Raw genomic sequence first — 24,340 nt, 5'->3', positions numbered from 1 at the left:
AAGTTCTGAAAATCTTCTTTTTGGTGCAGGTAGCTTGAATGACGCAGAAATGATGTACAAACATATAAAGAATACAGGTCGATTTAAACCAACCTAGTATTTATTTGTTTCATATGTTCCCAGTAAAGTCCTCCTATTAAAGAGAAAACGCATTTGACGTCGAGTGGTTGAGGTCGGTCGCACTGATTTGGTTTAGAACAGAGAAGCACAAATCAATTTTTTCCCTTTCATCCATTACTCAATCATTTTTTTCCTTTTTTTTATCTGTCTTTCACTTGAAGATAAATTCCATCATCGATTTAATCTACACAATGTTAACGAAGTGGGGATGACTGTTTATAAGCTAGGTTGGCATAACTTGGAAGTCCAACCCATTTGCTGTATTTTTGTTTGTTATTTTTTCATTTATCTGTCTATCTTTGTATACGGCTGGACTCCCCTCACGGGTATAATAGCCGGATTGCGCGTCACAACCAGATAAAAGTTGTTTTAAATGCAGTGAAAGGAAGGCTTCAAAAATGAAGATAGTTAGAGGGAAGATAAAAGTGTGAAAGTGTTAAATAATACGAAATATACACAAGTTAAAAGGGATTAAAAGCATCCGCTTTGTGAGTTCAGGGGCGGTAAGAGAGGACCGAGGGGACAAGACATCGTTTGAACCACTCAAGGTCAGGCTGGAGTACAGTTTGAGAAGGCAGTGGTTCCACAACACGACTATTATTTCAATATATGATTAGTTATTTTGAATGTTATGTATATATGTAGAAATGAAAATATGCAATAAAATATTAGTAAACTTTTTAAAAAAAGAAAATACAGATATCATTAAAATTAAAGCTAAAACCATTTCGCACCCTATCCCTACCGGAAACGGAGCGGTAGGGATAGAGAACGAAATGGTACGGAGCAACAGTTTTTAAGCTCTCCATATCGGAAATTGGTAGGGTACGAAAACACAACAACAAAATCACAGAAAATATTCGGTATTTCCTTCAGGTAAGATTTTAGAAGGAGCATGAAACTATTCTGTTTAATCTAAAACAACATAATTGTGGTATGCTACGTCTCTGATTTGACCTTATAATTTGTGTCGGCCGATTTTAAGTATGATAAGAATTATCCAGGCGCACCCGTGTCAACTCGACCCGCTGATTATACTGGGACAAAGATACATGTTTCTGTTTTAATCAGTCGCCATTCCTTGGTTTGAAGTGTAGGACAATAGTCAATTCAATTTATTAATTGTAGAACAAATTAGTCAAAACAAAATTATGCTCAGAAAACCTTATAAATGGAAGTGGCTAGGGGTCCTGTAATCAATATATGGCCAGTTACCATTGATTCGTGCCTTATCATCATATTTGTGCCCCCAAAAACGGAAGGTATTGCGCCTCGTGCGACCACTGTGCGTTTCCGAGTACCTATCAACTTTCGAAACAAGTTTTTTATTAGCCACTTTAACAGTCAAAATGCGACAGAAACATGTAAAAATAGTGCTATTACAACAATACCCTAACACCTCAAGCCTTTAATGTGTTCAATTCTGTCTGAAATGGCCCATAAATCCTTAAATTTGCGTAGTTTACAATCTTCTGCATTCCAACAACATGGAGACGCTTGACACACTCATGTCACATGATATTGATCATGGAAAATTACCTGTAACGTATACTTACACAGAAAAGTTGCGCTACGCATTATCATACAAAATGCCAATTAAAATCCAATTATAGATTGAGGTCTCTTTAAAGTAAATTCTTATATAATCTGAGATTTCTGACATTAAATTATAAGGCAGAGTTCCTATGCCTAAACTGTGACCAGCAGTAATGTCAAACTACATCAAAATATCAAAATTGTAAAATAAATCTACAAAAAAGTAAGAAAAAAATGTTGATATTCATAGTTCAGATTTAAAACTTTGTCTTTAAAATTTAGTAAATAGTTGGGCAGTGTTTTTAGTTATTTGCATTTATTACCACAATGTCTTTCAAAACTTCATGAAATTTATATTAATCTATAGTGATATGAAAAAACTTTTGTTGTGAAGTATAGAACTGGTTCCCCTGATCATAGAGACCTTTGCTGAAAGCTGGGAACCAAGGGGCACGAATTTGATGATAAGCGTTCCAGCGATCCAGAGTGTCAAGGTTGACTAATACAGATGTGTTTATTTTTAGAAACATGTAGGATTCTTTCAGTTTTTTGTTGTTCAAACAAAGATAGAAGTGCAGTTGTTACAGAAAACAGAAAACTGTTAAGTTTATGTCTATTTCATAAAGGAGTAACATGTAATTAACCACTAAGGGGCACGAATATATGGTAAGACGGCATACATATTATGTATTACTAGTGTATAACATTATTGCTGGTAAAAGTTATGATTAGTTGTCATAAAGTTGTCGTTATTACATTGTTTTTTTTTTTAAATATTTTATTTATAATTAGCTCTCACTTGGGTCCAATTACGGCGTATAATAATTGCTATTTATTACCTATATGTATCGACATGACCGTCTTGCGGATTTCCTCAGCCTTTCTGGAAAAGTTTTCTTGTACTTGTACCATGTTATTTGTTATGAATTCATCTCTGACAATGAATTTATATTGACATTATAGCATAAAATTGGCCGCTGACATTTTTTGAATGTCTATATAAATTGTGTTTAGAGCCTGCAGTTTATAGTGTTATCGCCAGATATATCCTCGCATCTGTTCACAACATATTTTTGCAAATTTAAAGTCTAGCTCTTATTTGAAATTATGCATTATGAATATTAATGTTTGATTCATTGGAGAAAGAAGTCTAACCATTATTTTATGAGTTTTTTTGATTTTTGAATATCTTTGATTTGCTAAAAGTAAAATGCAGATATGGGTATTTAAGGCTTAGAGGGAAGGCAACTATAAAATATCATATCGTAAAATAAGCCATCCCAATCAGCCAAACAAGTAAGGCGTAGTAGTACCAATGCATCTAGCTGTTTTCAGTCATTTATATAATGCTGTTCTACCTAACTGAGTGAGCACAAGTCCATGCCTTGAATCAGCCTTGATGGGATTAATTTTATATCAGAGCGAGTGTCTTGATCGCTTAAAGGTCAGTTAAACTATGCAGAAAAATATGTTTTCAGGGCAAATATAAGTATGCATACTGTACACCATTTAGTGTTTATTAAGAGATCATATATATCTATAATATATCTGTATACTACATTATTTAATAATTTAGACATGTTTGGTAAATTTTTGCAAAATTCCTGACTCAAATGTCAGACATCTAAAAAAAACACTGACTACCATAAAACTGGAAAAGAATTGTTTACCTGGTACCTTGATAAAAAACTGTTTTGAATTGCCACTTGTTCAGGATGTGTGTAAACGAATAAAACAAGGAACTTTTGGATTGACTCTTTTATGAATTATGAAAATGTCGGTCAGACAGCAGGTGATAATTTGTGAGATTTTCTGAGTTTTGTGATGGTCCATTACAAGAGAAACAAAATATATTAATTCTTGTATTTTGACAAACAATTTCTTTATATCTTTCTCTTTTGTAGAGGAATGGCCGAAAATTCTTTTGGCGATGGTGGATTTGATCAGTCAAGCTGTAAGTAAATGCCATGTTTTTTTTTCTGCTGTATTTTATAAGTTTGTGCGATACTTATAGTTTATTCAAATTCTGCCCTTTATTTATCAGAATTTACCGTTTGCATTTGGTTCATAAAGAAAGCTTCTATCCATCCACCGCCTTGGTAGCCTAGTGGTAGAGCATCCGCTTCAAGTGCGGGAGGTCGTGGGTTCGATCCCCGGCCGCGTCATACCAAAGATGTAAAAAATGGTACTAGCAGCTTCCTAGCTTGGCGCTCAGCATTAAGAGGGTAGTTCTAGGACTGGTCAGCCCGGTGTCAGTATAATGTGACTGGGTGGGGTATCATGTCACGTGTCTACGGCATGATATTCCAGTGAGGTAGCACTATAAAGTTGGGCATTGTGCTCACTGCTACAAGTAGACACCGTTGTTTATGTGACTGAAAAAATGTTGAAAAAGATAAACCCAAACACACACACTCTATCCATCCAGTAACTGGATGCCTAACCTGTGTTCAATCCACCTGGTAATCAGACACCTAACATGACTCCGAGAGGCATCGAGTAATCTGTTTATGGAAATAAGTACTTTTTAGCTGACCTGAACTTTGTTCAGGGTGAACTGTTGGTACAGATAGGTGGTCCAGTGTCCTTCATTTGTTGTCGGACAGTGTCCATAGTTGTTTGCCCATTGTCCTTCATCAACATTTTTACTTCGACTTGGTCAGTAGCATCCTTGCATGGACCTCAATCAAGTTTGTTTAAATTGTTCAGCTTGGTTTCTTTTAGAGGTAGCTAGAGACTAAGAGCTTTAAACTTCTCACGTATTTTCATCAAACTTGATAGCCTCATTATAAGGTTCTCCCTCAAATTTTTCACATCAGAGCACTTGGCTGGTTTTAGAGACCTCTAGAGCAAATAACAGAAATACCTTTGAACACATTCTTCCAAACTGGTTAATAGATCTTCTTCAAACTTGATCTGGAGCACGAATATTACTGGAGGACTCTCCTAGTTTGGTTAAATGGTTGGGGTGGGGGGGGGGGGCTCCCTAGTTTTGTTAAAATGGGAGAGGTGGGCTTGGCCACTAAAGTTTAAAGAAAAACATTCAGATGATTTGTTCTCTTGAACCATTCAATGGATTTTCATCAACCTTGGTCTGGTGCATCATTATAAGGTCCTCTCCCAACTTTATTAAAATGTGGGTACTTGACCCTCTTTAGGGAACACTAGAAATATCAAATCCCTTTAAACGGCTTCTTCTCATGAATTGCTCTGTGGATCATCATCAAACTTGTTCTATAGCATCAGTGTAATCGTTCCACTTGGCCCAGTTAAGAGGACACCAGAACTAAAGATAGAAAACAGTTTAAACAGCTTCTCATCTTGATAGGGCTGTCATCGATAGAAACGATATCGATGTATCAACTATATTTTTTTGTCGATCGATTATTGATTCCCATTTTCAAAAATCGATGTTTTACAGAGAGAAAAAACTACCCAAATAAACACTCGGCCCCTAAAAAACAACTAAAATTCACAAAGTTGTATATTTGGATAAATGCAAAAAAAAGAAGTGAAGGCAAAATAAAAATGAAAGATGTTATTAATTTTTAGCTCGACTATACGAAGTATAAGGAGAGCTATCCTACTCGCCCCAGCATCGGCGTCTTTCCGCGTCCCCACCTTGGTTAAAGTTTTGGTGCACTTTCTCTTTTTTCAACTTATCTCTGTAATTACTTGATGGATTTGATTCAAACTTGAAATACTTATTCCTCATCATCATCCACATCATCTGACATAACGGCCATAACTCTGGCACCAATATTTCATGAATTATCCCCCCTTTTCACTTAGATTTTCAGGTTAAAGTTTTGATGCACTTTCACTCTATCTCTGTTATTACTGAATGGATTTGATTCAGACTTAAAATAGTTGTTCAACATCGTCACCCACATCATATGACACAAGCTGCCTAACTCTGGCACCATTTTTTCATGAATTATTCCCCCTTTTTACTTAGAATTTCAGGTTAAAGTTTTGGTGCACTTTCACTCTACCTCTGTTATTACTGAATGGATTTGATTCAAACTTAAAATAGTTGTTCAGCATCATCACCCACATCATATGACACAAGATGCATAACTCTGGCACAATTTTTCATGAATTATTCCCCTTTTTACTTAGAATTTCAGGTTAAAGTTTTATGCACTTTCACAATATCTCTGTTATTATCCCCCGACGAAAGTCGGAGGGATATAGTTTTGGTGTTGTCCGTCTTTGCGTCCGTCCGTCCGTCCGGAGCCATATCTAGGAAATGGTTGGGAATATTTATTTAGAACTTCATATACCTGTTCACCACTATGAGTTCTTGCGGCCCGTCAGGTTTCAGTCAGATTGTCCAAGTAACACCAGAGTTATGGCCCTTAGAAGTTTCTAGTGTTAACTATATAGTGTACTATAAATATGGTAATTTCTGCATCATAAGTTTTGATATATTTGACCTAGAACTATGAAACTTAAACAGAATTTAGATCACCATAATTTGGTTGTGTACACACAATTTCATTCGGATTTATGTGTAAATTAAGAGTTATTGCCCTTTAATTGTATAAAAATCCACATATTTGTACATAACAAACTTACCATTTGGTAGAATTTCATTAAATTTCTATCATTCTTTTCCATGAACATTTATTGTAAACATGTGAAGTTGTGTACCTTCACCTGGTCACCCCCTTACCTTGATCACACACCTCCCCCCCCTCCCCCCCACCCCCCCCCCCCCCCCCCAAAAAAAAAAAAAAAAAAAAAAAAAAAAAAAAAAAAAAAAAAAAAATCATCCCTTTTTTTAGATTTTTTTCAAACAAACTTCATATACATGTTCACCACTATGAGGTTATGGGGCCCATCAAGTTTCAGACAGATTGCCTAAGTAACATCAGAGTTATGGCCCTTAGAAGTTTCTAGTGTTAACTATATTGGGTACTATAGATCTGTAGATATGGCAATTTCTGCATCATAACTTTTGATATATTTGACCTAGAACTATGAAACTTTAACAGAATTTAGAACACTATAATGTGGTTGTGCACAGACAATTTTATACGGATTTCTTCTGTAACTTCAGAGTTATTGCCCTTTAATTGTCTAAAAATCCACATATTTGTACATAACAAACTTACCATTTGGCAGAATTTCATTAAATTTCTTTCATTCTTTTCTGTGAACATTTATTATAAACCTGTGAAGTTGCGCACCCACACCTGGTCACTCACTTGCCTTGGTCACACCCCCTCCCCCTCCTAACCCCCCTGCCCCCCTCGCAAAAAAAAAAAAATGTTTTTTTTTTTCATTTCTTATTTTAGATTTTTCTCAAACCTTCCAAGTTGTACCATTCCCCCACCTCACTTCTCCACCCAGTCATGCCCACCACTGATCATGCATCTGCTGCCCCCCCCCCCCCCCCCCCCCCCTCCAACTTCACTCTTTTACCCTTTTTTTTTTCATTTTTAATTTTCAGTCAATATTTATAATCAACATGTGAAATTTTGTTTCCTCTCCTGTTCCCCTGCACCCCCACCCCATAAAAAAATAAATATATACATATATATATATTTCCATTCCTTTTTTTTTTTAAATGTTCAAACCTTCAACATGTTAAGTTGTGACTGCACAAACCTTGCCCTCAGCCATGTTCAAGATATCTTACCTGTGTTCTCTTAAGGACATCTGTTCTTTTAAGTTCAAATGTACATGTTAAACAGCAACGCCTGGTGCCAAACCACTCAAAGACAATATTTCATTCCAGTTAAACTTCAAGCTCACATTTCAATTAACTGCATTTAATTTTAAAAGCTAAGCTTATTACAGTAAGCATATCCCATTCAATATAAATTCTTTAGTCAGGATCAAAGTATCATACATTTATTATGTACTCTTTAATTAAACATTTGTTTTCTGTTAAATTAATTTTGACTAATGAAATTATTTGCTTCTTATTAACATCCTTAACTTTTTGCCGGATATATCTTTTTGCCATTCCTCACCACAAACCCTTTCGGCGGGGGATACCAATTCATCGAATTTGCTTGTTACTGAATGGATCTGATTCAAACTTAAACAATTGTTCAACATCATTACCCTTATCATATGACACAAGGTGCATAACTCTGGGACCAATTTTTCATGAATTATTTCCCCTTTTTACTTAGAATTTTAGGTTTAAAGTTTTGATGCACTTTCACTCTGTCTCTGTTATTACTGAATGGATTTGATTCAAACTTAAAATAGTTGTTCAACATCATCACCCACACCATATGATGCAAGGTGCATAACTCTGGCACCAATTTTTCATTAATTATTCCCCCTTTTTACTTAGAATTTTAGGTTAAAGTTTTGATGCACTTTCACTCTGTCTCTGTTATTACTGAATGGATTTGATTCAAACTTAAAATAGTTGTTCAACATCATCACCCACACTATATGACACAAGCTGCATAACTCTGGCACCAATATTTAATGAATTATGCCCCTTTTTGCTTAGGATATACTTATATAGTGTTTTGATACATTTTATCTTTACCTCTCTTATTACTTTAAGCTGATATTTTTGACATAGACTCAGGCTATTGTGCAATATCATCATCCACAATTGGAGTCATTAAACACTCCAGTGACAGCTCTAGTTTCCTCAGATGTGCCCAGTTTCACTATCCAGCATCGAAATAGTCGAGCGCGCTGTCTCCTGTGACAGCTCTTGTTATGTATTTCTTTTATTTCATAAATACAAATACAACACAATAAAAAAAAAAATGTGGAAAGTAGGCAATTAAACTACAAGTAGCATTTACAGGAAGGTATATAGTATGCATATGAACAAATAGGTCGTTAATCTAACTTAATAATCAATATACCGATGTATCGTCCATATTTGTCTTCTGATATATCGGTATCGCCGATACGCCTAAGACCCAATCAATGACAGCCCTACATTTTGAACACTTTTTTATAATTATCCCCCGCCGATGAAATCGGGAGGGGGGTATTGAAATGGCGTTGTAAGTCCGTCAATCAGTCCGTCTGTCCGTCCGTCCGCAGCCATTTCTCAGTAACTACTTGGTAGAATTTCATGAAACTTGAAATAAACATGAACCAACATACTGCGATGATACCCGTCAAGTTTTTTTTTTTGATTGGTCAATTTCCCTCAGAGTTATTGCCCTTGATTTAATAAAAAATGTCCGTCTGCAGCCATTTCTCAGTAACTAGCAGGTAGAATTTCATCAAATTTGAAATAGACATGAACCAAGATACTGCGCTGATGCCTGTCAAGTTTTTTTTTTGATAGGTCAATTTCCCTCAGAGTTATTGCCCTTGATTTAATGAAAAATGTCCGTCTGCAGCCTATTCTCAGTAACTAGCAGGTAGAATTTCATCAAACTTGAAATAGACATGTACAAGATACTGCGACGATGCCCTTCAAGTTTTTTTTCGATTGGTCAATTTTCCATATAGTTATTGCCCTTTAATTGTTTAAAAATCCACAGATCTGTACATAACAAACCAACCAATTGGAAGAATTTCATTAAACTTCTTTCATTCTTTTTCATGAACATTTATTATAAACATGTGATGTTGTGTACACCTGGTCACCACCTTACCTTGGTCACCCCCCCCCCCCCCCCCCCCCCCCCATTTTTTTTTTTTTTTTTTTTTTTTTCATTTTTCGTTTTCTATCAATATTTATAATCAGCATGTAAACTGTTGTATCCTCACCCCACCCCCACCCAAACAAACCATTCATTTTCTTTTAATTTGATTTTGACTAATGAAATTATTTGCTTCTTGGTAAAATTCTTAACTTTTTGCTGGATATATTTTTTTGCCGTTCCTCAACTCTGACCCTTTCGGCGGGGGATTCCAATTCATCAAATTTGCTTGTTGAGTTTGTTCTTATCAATGCACATTTTTGGGTCATCTGACATGGAAAACTGTTAGATAATTTCAATGAATAAAAGCAACTCGTCCAACAGGAGGAGCTGCCTAGAATTTTTGTTCGTCCTGCTATAAGTTGTACTCATCCCACAATTCAATAAGAAAAACAATTTTTACAGACAGCCTCTATTTTAAAGTGCATTAAAAATGGTACATACTGGAAGCTTGTTAAGGACTATCAAGCTTTTAGCAAATGCAACAGTAATTCAGTACCGTAACAAGAGTGGGACAGGTTTTACGAGTTGCTAACAACAAATCAGTTTACATCTTAGGTCTTTTAGCAATCTGGCTTCTGTACTGCTTCGTATTAATTGATCCTTTGGACAGTCGGTTTTTTACAGTCTTGAGTCATCAAAAGAAGCAAAAATGGGAAGAAAATATAAAAGAGCTCGATATTGCTCACCACTATTTGTTGTTTTTATGTTCAAGACCCAAATTTTTGTGATGTTACATTTCAGTTCTTGAAAATGAATTGAAGAAGATTAATGCCAGCCCAACCACTGCGCAGCAGTTTGTATTTGGGCGTGCCGGAAGTACGGGCTCAATTCCAGGATCTTCAGCATCATCTGCACACAACACTGGTAATTATTTTTTACCTCAGCTATTTGAAACTTTTCCATTTGTTGGCAGTGGTGTCTGCATCACAGAAGTTTTGCATGTGAGCAGGGTTCTCTAAAACTACCTAACTAAATTCTTTCAGACTTCATACATGTATACCACATCATGAGGTTACTTCACTAATATAAGTAATAACCGTAGTTTTGCATGCAGCCTACATTGAACCTACTGAAATAACTGAGTTAGATAGCTCCTGGTTTAATTTTTCTTTAAATATGAGTGTTCAATTTTTGTACTTGTAGATGATGAAGACAGCGATAGTAGTCGTGCAACATTGAGCTACAAGGATCGTCGTAGAGAGGCTCATACTGCAGCAGAGCAGAAACGTAGAGACGCCATCAAGGTATAGTGTGCGGTTTTTGTGCCTCTCTTATGTAATATTACACAGTAGTTCTAAAGCAGTAATGTGATGAGTATTCCAAGGTTAACGTGTTGTTAACATTTAGCCTGCTGTCAGCAAGTGATTCAGCCTTTTCGACCAGTGCAGACCAAGATCAGCCTGCACATCCATGCAGTCTGATCATGGTCTGCACTGCTATTCAGTTAGTAAATTTTCAGTGAACACCCCTTCAAATAATAAATGGTACTGTCCAAATTTAATGATGGACCAGTCCATTTCAGAAATTTAGCAGGGTAAAGTACAGTATAACCTCTGTTAAAGACACCCTTGATGAGTGAATACTATTAAAGTTCTTCTTTAAAGAGGTTGCACTATATAATATTGAATATCTAAAAAAGTAAATGGAGATTAACTTTGGATGTATTGTTTCTTGTTAGGTTGCAAAGAAAGAACTATGTATTTGTAGATAGAAGGTTTATTACAATTTTACCTGGTAATGGGTAATTTAAACCCCTGTTTTGAGATAGACCCAGAACACAACCTTATTGTTGGTCAGTTTTATAATATTGATAAGAAGCAGGGGGCTTTAGGCTGTTTTTCATACTTTGAAACGAAGGGGAAGCACATAGTCGCTGCTTAGTCTGTCTGGCCGGCTGGCCTGCAATTCTTGTCTGGATTATTTTTCAGCAACCACTGGTTGGAATTTAGTGAAACTTCATAGGCAGCTTGTCTTTCAAGAGATATCATCTTTTTGTTCTGGTTGGATGACTTTTCACATAGTTATTGCACTTTGATTATTCAGCAGTAGTATACAATAGTCAAGAGTATTTCACATCAACCACTGGTTGGAATTTATTGAAACTTCATTGGAAGCTTCAATCTCAAGAAGAGATGGGCATGTTGTCTTCATGTTTTGGTTTGATGATTTTCACTGAGTTATTGCCCTTTGATTATTCAACATTAGTAAACTATAGCGCCATTATAGTCTGGAGTATTTCTCAGCAACCACTAGTTGGAATTTAGACATAATTCATAGGAAGCTAAATTATTGAGAGGAGATGCTCATATTATCTTCGTGTTTTGGTCAGATGATAATTAAATGACTTATTATAACTTATTGTCCTTTGATTAATCAACATTAGTATACTATAGTACCATTTCTTGTTCGGAGTATTCCTCAGCAACCAGTGGCTGTAATTCATTAAAACTTCATAGGAAGCTTCAATCTCAAGAGGAGATGGGCATATTTTCTTCATGTTTTAGTCAGATGATTTTCACTGAGTTATTGCCCTTTGATTATTCAGCATTAGTAAACTATAATGCCATCATAGTCAGGAGTATTTCTCAGCAACCACTGCCTTGAATGCATCAAATATTCATAGGATGCTTCACTCTAAAGAGAAGGTTGGCATATTTTCTTCATTATCCGTTGGAATGATTTTTGTACCCCCTGAACAACAAAGTTGTAAGTGGGGGTATACTGGTTTCAGGTTGTCTGTCCGTCCGTCTGTTGACACAGTCTTGTGGGCACCAACTCTCCTCATCCCCTCGACACAATTTAATGAAACTTTACACATGTGGTCAGTAACAACAGTAGTTGAGCATAGTGCATGTAAGGTTCTTTCAGAAAAAAAATGCAGAGTTATGGGACTTTTGTTTTTTTGTTACTATACTAATACTGTATACATAGACACAATCTTGTGCACACCAACTCTCTTCATCCCCTTGACACAATTTAATGAAACTTAACACAAGTGATCAGTAGTAACCCTAGCTGTGCATGGTGCACGTTAGGTTCTTTCAGAAAAAAAATTCTGCACAGCTATGGGACTTTATTTTTTGTTAATATCCTATATACATACAGTCTGCATATGCAATCTTGTACGTGCCTAATCTCTGGAACCCTTTCACACAATTTGATGAAACTTCACACAAGTGATCAGTACTAACCTTACTTGTGCATGGTGCATGTTAGGTTCTTTCAGAAAAATATTCTGCAGAGTTATTGGATTTCGTTTTTTGTTACTATACTATATACATTGTCTTTATACATATACTCCACATAATTATGCAATCTTGTGTGTGTCAAATTGCAATGTACTGTGTCAGTGCGTGCGGTGGTACCATTCATCACCTTCAGTGAAAGCTCTATTTCAATGAGATATTGCCCTTTGATTGTTCAACATTAGTAAACTTTATGTGCCTCGACAGTGAATTCTACTTTTGTTCTTTTGATACGCAAATTTCAGGGAGCATCCATTGGTTTTACTGATATTTTCTTGTTTACACTGGTAGAAGAGAATAGTTGTGCAAATGTGTAAAACATTTTAAGGTATGTTTGACTATTAATGAGGTATACAACATATTGTTCTTATGTTTACCTGTATATTTGCAGCGTGGCTATGATGAGTTACAGGGTATTGTTCCTACATGCACTCAGACAGACACCCTCGGTCCTTCAAAACTGAGCAAGGCTACCATACTGCAGAGATGTAAGCGATAAAATATTTTGATTGATTGCAGAGGGGACCTCTTTGTGGCATAATGTTTAAGATCACTGGCTTGAATCACGTGTCACTCACAGCTGTGGGTTCAAAGCCTCGCTTTGGGTGTAGAATAACTTCATGTGAGGAAGCCATCTAGCTAGCTTATGGAAAGTGACTCTACAAAATGCTTGCTTGTGCTAGACATAATGTTTGGAGGGGCACCTTTGGTGTTTCTCCGCAAATAAAAGGTGGACAGTTGTCATAAGACCTACAATTATGTAGGTGTTACGTTGAATCCAGCAAAAAAGAAAAAACAGTAACGGAGGTTTTCAGTATGATGTACAGATTAATTAAGAGTTTTTAGACATTGACGAAATTCCATTAAATGCTTCATGCTTTGACCAATGAAGAAAATATTAGGCTTACTTTAAAACAGCCATTTTTCGTTCCACATTGTTGCTATTCTTATCTATGAGTGTGCATGTGTAATGTTTTAATGGAATCCAATTGTAAAAAATGACCATGTCATTTTCAGAATCCAAAATGGGCATCCGTTGCAGAATGGTTTAAGTCCCATTTGCCCCTTACCAATGTGAGTTTAAAACCTAGATATAGAATTCTTTTTGTGAGGAAGCCATTCAGATGGCTTACGGAATGTCAGTGATTCTACCCAGGTGCTTGCCCAAGCCTGACACAGAAGGTTTCCTGACTTTCCTCCAACATGAAAAGCTGAAAAAGCTTCCATATGACCTTAGTTGTGTCAGTGTGGCTTTAAACCCAACAAAACGAAATGAAACCCGAAAAAGTTTAGTACTAAGTTTTCAACGAAACCGGTGGAATTTGGTGTGACTTTTATTCAGTTCTTGTAAAATTACAAACAAATAATGAAAAGGCCTGTTTCAAATTCTAAAAGTCAAACAAAACTTTAAAGGTATCAAAAAGCAATAAACAATTTAAGTCATATGCATATTCATACTATTTCACCAAATGCAAAGTTTCATTTTTAGCAGTTGACTGTATCCAGTTTTATTTTGAGAAATTGAGACAGTCTGGGTTTTATTTTCAGCAGTTGACTTCATCATGTTATATTTTCAGCAATTGACTATATTCAGTATTTGGTACAGCAAAAGAAGAAGCAAGAAGATGAGCTGGACTCACTTCGTAAAGAAGTCATGGCGCTGAAAATCATGAAAGCGTAAGCCTCATATAATTAGATATCAGAGTTACTGAAAAAAAAACGCTGGTTTTGTCAAAACTTTGGATGGAAAGCATAAAGCATAGGTCTTGGGGAATAATTGTGCAAATGACATTTTATGAATGCTATAGATTTATAACACAAATCAGGGCTTTTACTTTGTTTAATGTCTAATTTACTACAGTTTAGAGTTCAGATATCTGGAAATTGAACCACAAGGAAATTTGAGTGGTTAAATATCCAAGCATATGAAAGATACCACGGCACATCAGATGGTAAACCACAAGAAGGCTTTGTTTGTAGTAATTCTAACTAGCTCATTATAACATGATGGTAGAAGTGCTGAATGTCATTCGTTTGAGTAGTAATAAACTGGATGTGATACAGCTATTTGCCATCAAAATGTTCTCACACTTGTCTTTGTGTCAAGCTTTATTAATTGTAGAATATACAGCCCTTGACTTCCTTTATTTAACTGACAAGCAAATCAGGTCATGATAGAATTTACAAATTAAGGGTGATTGATAATGAAAAAATCTGTTTTAGAAAGTGAAGTAAGTAGTTACTAGCTTAACTCTTTGATTTATATCCATCTGAAGCATACCTGTCAATATTATGAAGCAATATGATTACTTTTGATGGTGCTGTGTTCATGCTGTAGACAGTATGCAGTCTAAGACTGCAATGATATATGTGCCTAGTATTGTTGTAGTTGGGTCTTTACCACTGTATGTACCTATAGTATTACTGACTATGCTTACTTGTATAAATTTGCTATACATATTTCAGTAACTACGAGCATATTGTAAAGACACACCAGAACCAGCCAGTCCATGGACAGAATCAGGTGTCAGATGCTGCCAAATTCCAAGTGGTAGGTCTCCTTCAAATACATCACCCATAATGGACATGTACAAATATTTTTTAGCTCGACTATTCATAGAAGTTTGTGATCGCACAGCCTCCGTCGTCCGTCCGTGCGTAAACTTTTGCTTGTGACCACTCTAGAGGTCACATTTTTCATGGGATCTTTATGAAAGTTGGTCAGAATGTTCATCTTGATGATATCTAGGTCAAGTTCGAAACTGGGTCAACTGCGGTCAAAAACTAGGTCAGTAGGTCTAAAAATATAAAAACCTTGTGACCTCTCTAGAGGCCATATTTTTCAATAGATCTTCATGAAAGTTGGTCAGAATGTTCATATTGATGATATCTAGATCAAGTTCGAAACTGGGTCACGTGCCATCAAAAACTAGGTCGGTAGGTCAAATAATAGAAAAACCTTGTGACCTCTCTAGAGGCCATATTTTTCATGGGATCTGTATGAAAGTTGGTCTGAATGTTAATCTTGATGATATCTAGGTCAAGTTCGAAACTGGGTCACGTGCTTCCAAAACTAGGTCAGTAGGTCTAAAAATAGAAAAACCTTGTGACCTCTCTAGAGGCCATACCCTTGAATGGATCTTCATGAAAATTGGTCAGAATGTTCACCTTGATGATATCTAGGTAAGGTTCGAAACTGGGTCACGTGCGGTCCAAAACTAGGTCATTAGGTCTAAAAATAGAAAAACCTTGTGACCTCCCTAGAGGCCATATTTTTCAATGGATCTTCATGAAAATTTGTCAGAATGTTCATCTTGATGATATCTAGGCCATGTTCGAAAGTGGGTCACATGCGGCAAAAACTAGTTCAGTAGGTCTAGAGGCCATATTTATCAATGGATCTTCATGAAAATTGGTCAGAATGTTCATCTTGATGATATCTAGGCCATGTTTGAAAGTGGGTCACGTGCGATCAAAAACTAGGTCAGTAGGTCTAAAAATAGAAAAACCTTGTGACCTCCCTAGAGGCCATATTTTTAAATGGATATTCATTAAAATTAGTCAGAATGTTCATTTTGATGATAGCTAGGTCAAGTTCGAAACTGGGTCACATGCTTTCAAAAACTAGGTCAGTAGGTCTAAGAATAGAAAAACTTTGTGACCTCTCTAGAGGCCATACTTTTCAATGGATCTTCATGAAAATTGGTCAGAATGTTCACCTTGATGATATCTAGGTCAAGTTCGAAACTGGGTCACGTGCGGTCCAAAACTAGGTCATTAGGTCTAGAAATAGAAAAACCTTGTGACCTCTCTAGAGGCCATATTTTTCCATGGATCTTCATGAAAGTTGGTCAGAATGTTCACTTTGATGATATCTAGATCAAGTTCGAAAGTGGGTCACATGCGGTCAAAAACTAGGTCATTAGGTCTAAAAATAGAAAAACCTTGTGACCTCTCTAGAGGCCTTATTTTTCAATGGATCTTCATGAAAATTAGTCGGAATGTTCACCTTGATGATATCTTGGTCAAGTTCGAAAGTGGATGACGTGTGGTCAAAAACTAGGTCATTAGGTCTAAAAATAGAAAAACCTTGTGACCTCTCTAGAGGCCATACTTTTCACGAGATCTTCATGAAAATTGGTCAGAATGTTCACCTTGATGATATCTAGGTCAAGTTCGAAACTGGGTCACGTGCCTTTAAAAACTAGGTCCTTAGGTCAATTAATAGAAAAACCTTGTGACCTCTCTAGAGGCCGTACTTTTCATGAGATCTTCATGAAAATTGGTGAGAATGTTCACCTTCATGGTATCTAGGTGAAGTTCGAAACTGGGTCAAGTGCCTTCAAAAACTAGGTCATTAGGTCAGATAATAGAAAAACCTTGTGACCTCTCTAGAGGCCATATTTTTCAATGGATCTTCATGAAACTTGGTCAGAATTCTTATCTCGATATCTAGGTCAAGTTCAGAACTGGGTCACATGAGCTCAAATACTAGGTCACTATGTCAAATAATAGAAAAAAACGACGTCATACTCAGTCCAAAACTGGGTCATGTGGGGACAGGTGAGCGATTCAGGACCATCATGGTCCCCTTGTTACAAAATTATGCCCCCTTTTCGAATTTTTGGTTAAGGTTTTGTATGTAATCTGGTATCTCAGTAACCACTTGTGGGAATGGATTGAAACTTCACACACTTATTCACTGTGATAAACTGACTTACATTGCACAGGTTCCATAACTCTTAATTTGCTTTTTTTACAAAATTATGCCCCTTTTTCGACTGAGAATTTTTTGGTTAAGGTTTTGTATGTAAGCTGGTATCTCAGTACTTACTAATTGGAATGGATTGAAACTTCACACACTTGTTCACTGTCATGATCTGACATGCACAAAGCAGGTCCCATAACTTTATTTTGCTTTTTTACAAAATTGTGTCCCTTTTTCAACATAGAAATTTTTGGTTAAGTTTTTGTATGTAAGCTGGTATCTCAGTATCCACGAATGGGAAAGGATTGAAACTTCACACACTTGTTCACTGTCTTGATATGACATGCAGTGCAAAGGGTCAATAACTCAACTTTGCATTTTCGAAAATTATGCCCCATTTTCAACATAGGAGTTTTGGGTTAAATTCTTATATGTAAGCTGGTATCTGAGTACCCATTAATGGGAATGGATTGAAACTTCACACACTTGTCCACTGTCATGAGCTGATAAGCACTATGCAGATTCCATAACCCTATTTTGCTTTGATACTAAATTATGCCCCTTTTTCGACTTTCGTATTCATTCAGTTGACAAGGCTGTTGAATAGTCGAGCGTTGCTGTCCTCCGACAGCTCTTGTTTATATTTGATATCGTAAAAAATGCTAGTTTTGCATTAATTGTCACATGGTTTTTTCATCAGTATAGATTTCAGAGTAACTGTTACAACTGTTGATCCATCAAATCCATAACATCATTGTTTGTGAATGCTCGCCATGTTTTTTGAGATCCAGATATACATAATCATTGTAAGTCATACATCTTTCGTAAGATCTCGAGAGTGGTAGATGGATCTTTCTGAATATTTATTTTCAGATCACTTTAATAATGTGAGTTTTATGACTGGAAATGTGCTTTCCCAGTTCAAAATCTGACACGAACATTCTTGAATTTTTTTCCTCAAATTTTACTGGTGGTTTTTAACAGAAATTAATGAAGATTTTGTGCTAATTAAAAAATCTTTAAATTTCGTGTCTGACAGTGCATAAAGAAATATAGTGAATTTTTTTATTTTTTGACATTCAAAGTGGCTGAAACTCACAGTGGAAAATACAGTTGAAATTTATCTCAAAATCTCAAAATTACTGCTATCTTGAAGATATTTTCAGGTCCTGTCCCAAAAGCATGTGCAAAAAACATCATTTTAAGTTGAATTTCGTTTATCTCAAGAGTAATACACTTTATTTCTTGGGCTTCAAGATACCGAATTTCAAGTGTACTTCATCAAAGTCATTTTTGGCAATAAATTCAAAATGATATATTTTATCAATTTAAATGGCAGAAGTGCTTCATGTCTGACCTCGTCTTTCTGTTGTTACAGTTTAAACAGATCATGGATGCATTGTTTTGTACATTCAATGCTAACATCTCAGTTGCTAACTTTGCCGAGCTATCAGCATGCGTCTTCAGCTGGCTGGAGGAGTATTGCAAACCTCAGGTAATTATCTCCGTTATTTGATTTTTGGCTATACTACTTTAAGCGTTGTTGTTTAGTGGAGCACTGTTTTAGCACTAGACCAAAATTTTATAGAGTTTTTAGCTAGGTGAGCTTTTGTGATCGCCCTGTGTTCGTAGTCGGTCCGTCCATCTTCCGTCTGTCCGTCCGTCGTCAACAATTTGACTGTTAACACTCTAGAGGTCATAATTTTGGCCCAATCTTAATGAAACTTGGTCAGAATGTTACTCTCAATAAAATCTTGGACGAGTTTGATATTGGGTCATCTGGGGTCAAAAACTAGGTCACCAGGTCAGATCAAAGGAAAAGCTTGTTAACACTCTAGAGGTCACAATTTTGGCCCAATCTTAATGAAACTTGGTCAGAATGTTACCCATAGTAAAATCTTTGACGATTTTGATATTGGTTCATCTAGGGTTAAAAACTACATCACCAGGTCAAATCAAAGGGAAAGCTTGTTAACACTCTAGAGGTCACAATTTTGGCCCAATCTTAATGAAACTTGGTCAGAATGTTGCCCTCAATGAAATTATGGACGGTTTCGATATTGGGTCATCTGGGGTCAAAAACTAGGTCACCTGGTCAAATCAAAGGAAAAGCTTGTTAACACTGTAGAGGCCACATTTATGACTATATCTTCATGAAACCTGGTCAGAATGTTAATCTTGGTGATCTCAGGGTCCAGTTTGAATCTGGGTCATGTAGGGTCAAAAACTAGGTCAACAGGTCAAATGAAAGGAAAAGCTAGCTAACACTGTAGAGGCCACATTTATGACTATATCTTCATGAAACATGGTCAGAATGTTAATCTTGATGATCTCAAGGTCCAGTTTGAATCTGGGTCATGTAGGATCAAAAACTAGGTCACCAGGTCAAATCAAAGGAAAAGCTAGTTTACACTGTAGAGGTCACATGTATGACCATATCTTAATGAAACTTTATCAGAATGTTAATCTTGATAATCTATAGTGCATGTTCAAATCTGGGTCAGGTAGGGTAAAAAACTAGGTCACCAGGTCAAATCAAAGGAAAAGCTTGTTAACACTCTAGAGGCCACATTTATGACTGTATCTTCATGAAACTTGGTCAGAATGTTAATCTTGATGATCTGTAGGTAAAGTTCGAATATGGGTCATGTGGATTCAAAAACTAGGTCACCGGGTCAAATCAAAGGAAAAGCTTGTTAACAGTCTAGAGGCCATATTTATGACTGTATCTTCATGAAACTTAGTCAGAATGTTGATCTTGATGATCTTTAGGTCAAGTTCGAATCTGGATCATGTGGATTCAAAAACTAGGTCACCAGGTCAAATCAAAGGAAAAGCTAGTCAACACTGTAGAGGCCACATTTATGACTGTATCTTCATGAAACTTGGACAGAATGTTAATCTTGATGATCTTTAGGTCAGTAGGTCAGGTGAGCGATACAGGGCCTTCATGGCCCTCTTGTTTATTTTAGTGTAATTGTGATTTAGCACAGTGCTAATGTGCAGTTTTTAAGTATGAGCACAATAAATGCAAGATAAATGGAAGTTCAGATGAAAAATTGATACCAGTTCATACATCCTTGGGCAGAGTTTTAGGTGAAAACTTTTCAAGTTTTATTGTAGTAGCACTCCTTTTTATTTAGTTGTTTAATATTTGCACGATAAAAGATACTACGAGTTCATTATAAATTTCTATAATAAATATTTTTATGCCCTGCTTGAAGAAGAAAAGGTATATTGTTTTGCTTGGTCAGTCGGTAGAATGTTTTCTTTCTGATCAATAAGTAGAGAATACTTAAGTTGTACAATAATGAAACTAAATAGGATGCTTGCCTGTTCTGAGTAGATGACTCCTATTGTTTTGGGTGTTAGTAGGTCAAATGTCATGGACATAGTGACCTTGAGACTGAAAATGGTTTCCTCTGAATAACTCGGCAACATTTTGGCATACAGTTATCAAAGTTAATAGGATGATTGCTGGAGGTTAGTAGATGACCCTAGTATTAGAGGATCAGTAGGTCAGAGGTCAAGGTCACAGTGATGTCACTTTGATGGTGGAGGAAGTCCCAGGTGCCACTGTGTGCATTATTTCACACAGCTGGATGGCTTCCTCACAAGAAGACCTTAACCGCTTGGCCATGGAAATCTGGCTGGCATACTGAAGGCTGGTGATTCAAAGCACTCCTAAAATATGCTTAATGGTTCATTGTTGTTATATTTTCTAGTCCTTTGGAATCATGGAGTCCATGCTACATGTGTGTAATAGAGTTCCGCTTAAGCGGGTGCTAGGGGGCATGAGAGGTGTTGCACATTTCATTACCTCTCATAAACAGACTCAATCAAACCAAGTCTGCTGTTATTCTTCTTGGTTGCATTCTTTGCTTTCAAATGGATCTTTTTACAGATTTTATTAATGGAATCTCAGAACTTCTTCCACTGTAAGGTCATAAAGCTATATTTGAAACCTTGCAATTGGTCAATTTTATGACAGAGCTCAGAATCAACCAATCAGGTACTGGAATGTCCAGACTCGGTCTTCATAAGCTTGCTCTATGGAAAGTGACTGTATATAGAGCAGTCTCGGTGGTCCAGTGGTAACACTGTTTGACTACGAAATCAGAGGTCTGAGTTGGGGTCCTCGCTCCTCCAACTAAAAATAAGTAATATTGGGATAAGAGTCCCGTGTATAGGGGCTTTACACCTGGCACACTAACGAACCAGGGAATCTTCTGGAATTGGAGCATCTTCTGTATCTAGCACTATTCTCCCACTAAGATTACTAACAGTCTTCTGGAGGAGTCGCCCATATGTGTTACTGATGATAAACTTAAATACAGTGACTGTATGATCTGAAATAAAAATCAAACAGAACAAGCAGACAAACTTCTAGAAAACCCTGATAATTTATGTATTTAATGAAAACAAAACTACATTTGATACTATCTATCATGGAAATGGAATGTTTTACAATGTCACAAGTATTGTATTGTCTTCTTGTTTCAGACACTGAGAGAAGTTGTTCTTGGAATCCTTCGACAGATGAATCAGCAACTCAGTCAGTGATCTCTTCTGTAATGTGGTGATGATCTCTGTACAGATTTTGAACTCAGTGGGAGAATTCTTTCTTTTGAAAGTGATAATCACTCATATTTGTTATCAACTGTTATTTTGTTTGTTTATAAAACTGTGTTGTTTTTCTGATGTGAATGGATGTGTTAGTTTGATAGGGTAAAACATCAATTTTATTATGTTGGTTAATGGGGCTTAATTATGGGCTGATAGGAATTATGTGTCTTGACTCTAAGAGCTGACCCAATTTCAGTCAGAGGCAAATGTTTAGCTGAAAATTTTACAAAAAGATGGTATGTCTGAAGTCATTGGTCTCCAACTTCTGTTTCATGTTGTGAAGTTGTCAGTTAATTGTGGAGGATAGGTCAGTACTGGTACAGAATCCAGTTACACTGGTAAGGTTAACTACCTTTAAGTACATGGCTGAAACATGGACATAAAATTGCATTAAAACTTGTGCAATTTATAATTGAGTCAATGTTCTTTAGAATTGTTTGGAGTTTATGCTCCAAATCACTAATTTTAAATAGTCCTGTTGAGTAGGATGATTTTAAGAGAATTTTGTAAGCATTTTTTAGAATACTGAAGAATTTATTATAGTTTCAGGCTAGCATTGTAAAAAAGCTTGAAGAAATGATCCTGTCTTGCTGGACATTAAAGATTTCATGACAAATCATGGTTTCTCCAGTAAATAGCTTGAATATCATATTTTTAGCAGACCTATTTCAGTCATTGATACTCCTGGAAAATTTAGATAAGCATTATTCATGTTTTTGGAGTTTGTAACTTGTTATTATAACATTTGATGAGGTTTAAATCAACTGTTTTGTGATTTTATGTTAAACAAATTTTTATGTCATATTGAAGTATGTTATTTGTGTGTAAATAGTTCCATAGAGGACGTGTTGTGTATAGAGTGTGAGATATATCTGTATTTACTGTGGGGAATCACATGAACAAAATAATCTCTAAACCAAAGTTACATTTTGAAGAACATGAATAAATTTCCTATCATGATAAGATATGAAACTTAAACAAAGCCTATCATATGACTAATGAAAATTGTTAGATTATTATGTAGTTGACAATAATGATAGATATCTGTAATTACAGGAAAATAAGAAGTCTCAGTTTCTTTAAGTGTTCCAGATAATCAGAAGGTGATTGTGATTGAAATCCATGAGAAAACCAACATAGTGGGTATGCGACCAGCATGGATCCAGACCAACCTGCGCATCCACGCAGTCTGGTCAGGATCCATGCTGTTTGCTAACAGTTTCTCCAATTCCAATAGGCTTTAAAAGTGAACAGCATGGAGCCTGACCAGACTGCGCGGATGCGCAGGCTTGTCTGGATCCATGCTGGTCGCAAAGCCACTATGTTGGTTTTCCCATGGCACGGCTCATTTCAATATTATCCTGTATTTTTCATATATTTATTTTGGTTTAGAGATTATTTTGATCATTTGATTCCCCACAGTGTATTATCTTGGAGAGCATATCATGCAGATATGATTTGAAATTGACTTCCAACATATTTTTTCGAACCAATAATGTTAGTAATTTTAAGGGTTTGGTGTGCAAACTTGAAACCAGAGATCGAGCCAGTGCCAGTATACTTTATCCTTAATATATTTGAGATTGAAACTGCTTATTGCAGTTACAAAAAATCAAAATAAATAGATGGAAAAACAAAGCTTTACTGTTTGATTTTAATTTTGCCAGTGCCTTAATAGTTGTTATGGATGTAGAATAATGTGAAATGGGAGGTGGACTGTTACATATTTTTGCTGCATTTGCTAGAATTGTAAATAATATCAGACTAAGTTAGGTTTGGAACTTCACTTTGAACTTACTGCAGTAGAGTTCATAACAGTGACTTTTAAAGATATACTTTTTCTCACAAACTGTAATAGAATAGCTTTAATGGACATATTTGCCAAATATGCCATCTCATATTTAGATCATACATGATCCCTAATAGCAACATGACATTAATTTTTATCAGAAAAATAAAAGTTACAGATTAGGGCACCTCCATGTCCAAGCGGTTACGGTCACTGTCTTGAAATCACTTGCCCCTCCTCGATGTGCTTACGGAAGGTTGGTGGTTCTATGCGTGTGCCCGCTCATGAAATAATGAATGGAACCACACCTGGGGTCTTCTCCAACATCAAAGCTTGAAAGTCACCATGTGACCCATAATTGTGTCTCTATGATGTTAAACCCAACAAAATAAATAAATAAATACAAATAGATAGATTCAAGGTTGACATCGGCTTTGTCACAAATCAAATTGCCACTCGCCTATTCTTTTAGAACAGTCATTAATTAAATCAAGTCAAGATCACAGTGACCTTGAGGCTGGAAACTGTTTCCACTCCATCACTAAAGAATGCTTTTGCCTGGACCACTTCTGGACTTACGACTATCTTAATTCCATTTGATAATTGCCTGTGACCAGGATAACTGGTATTCTGTTTTTACGAGTAGCTCAACAGTCATCGCATTGAG

At 36.1% G+C, this 24,340-nt stretch overlaps 1 protein-coding gene across 3 annotated transcripts; it reads left to right on the top strand.

Annotated features, from left to right (window-relative positions):
* The first annotated feature begins 868 nt into the window (after positions 1-868).
* On the top strand, positions 869-23,523 carry LOC123561659 (max-like protein X). 3 transcript variants are annotated; one of them, XR_008372758.1, is made up of 10 exons: positions 891-996; positions 3,561-3,610; positions 10,047-10,169; positions 10,449-10,549; positions 12,942-13,038; positions 14,128-14,227; positions 15,017-15,101; positions 18,637-18,753; positions 21,762-23,023; positions 23,172-23,523. XR_008372758.1 is itself a non-coding variant. In XM_045354170.2 (9 exons), the coding sequence occupies exons 2-9, from the start codon at positions 3,565-3,567 to the stop codon at positions 21,819-21,821; spliced, it is 729 nt and encodes a 242-aa protein (XP_045210105.1). In that variant the 5' UTR covers positions 869-996; positions 3,561-3,564; the 3' UTR covers positions 21,822-23,523. The 3 variants fall into 3 exon arrangements, 2 of the variants coding, with proteins under 2 accessions (XP_045210105.1, XP_045210104.1); XM_045354170.2 differs by having other exon boundaries at positions 869-996; positions 21,762-23,523; XM_045354169.2 differs by lacking the exon at positions 891-996 and adding an exon at positions 2,236-2,322 and having other exon boundaries at positions 21,762-23,523.
* The last annotated feature ends 817 nt before the right edge of the window (positions 23,524-24,340 follow it).

This window comes from Mercenaria mercenaria, chromosome 10 (genome assembly GCF_021730395.1).
Source record: "Mercenaria mercenaria strain notata chromosome 10, MADL_Memer_1, whole genome shotgun sequence".
In the NCBI taxonomy this organism is placed as follows: Eukaryota; Metazoa; Mollusca; class Bivalvia; order Venerida; family Veneridae; genus Mercenaria; species Mercenaria mercenaria.
This window is presented reverse-complemented; position numbering and strand designations above follow the sequence as displayed.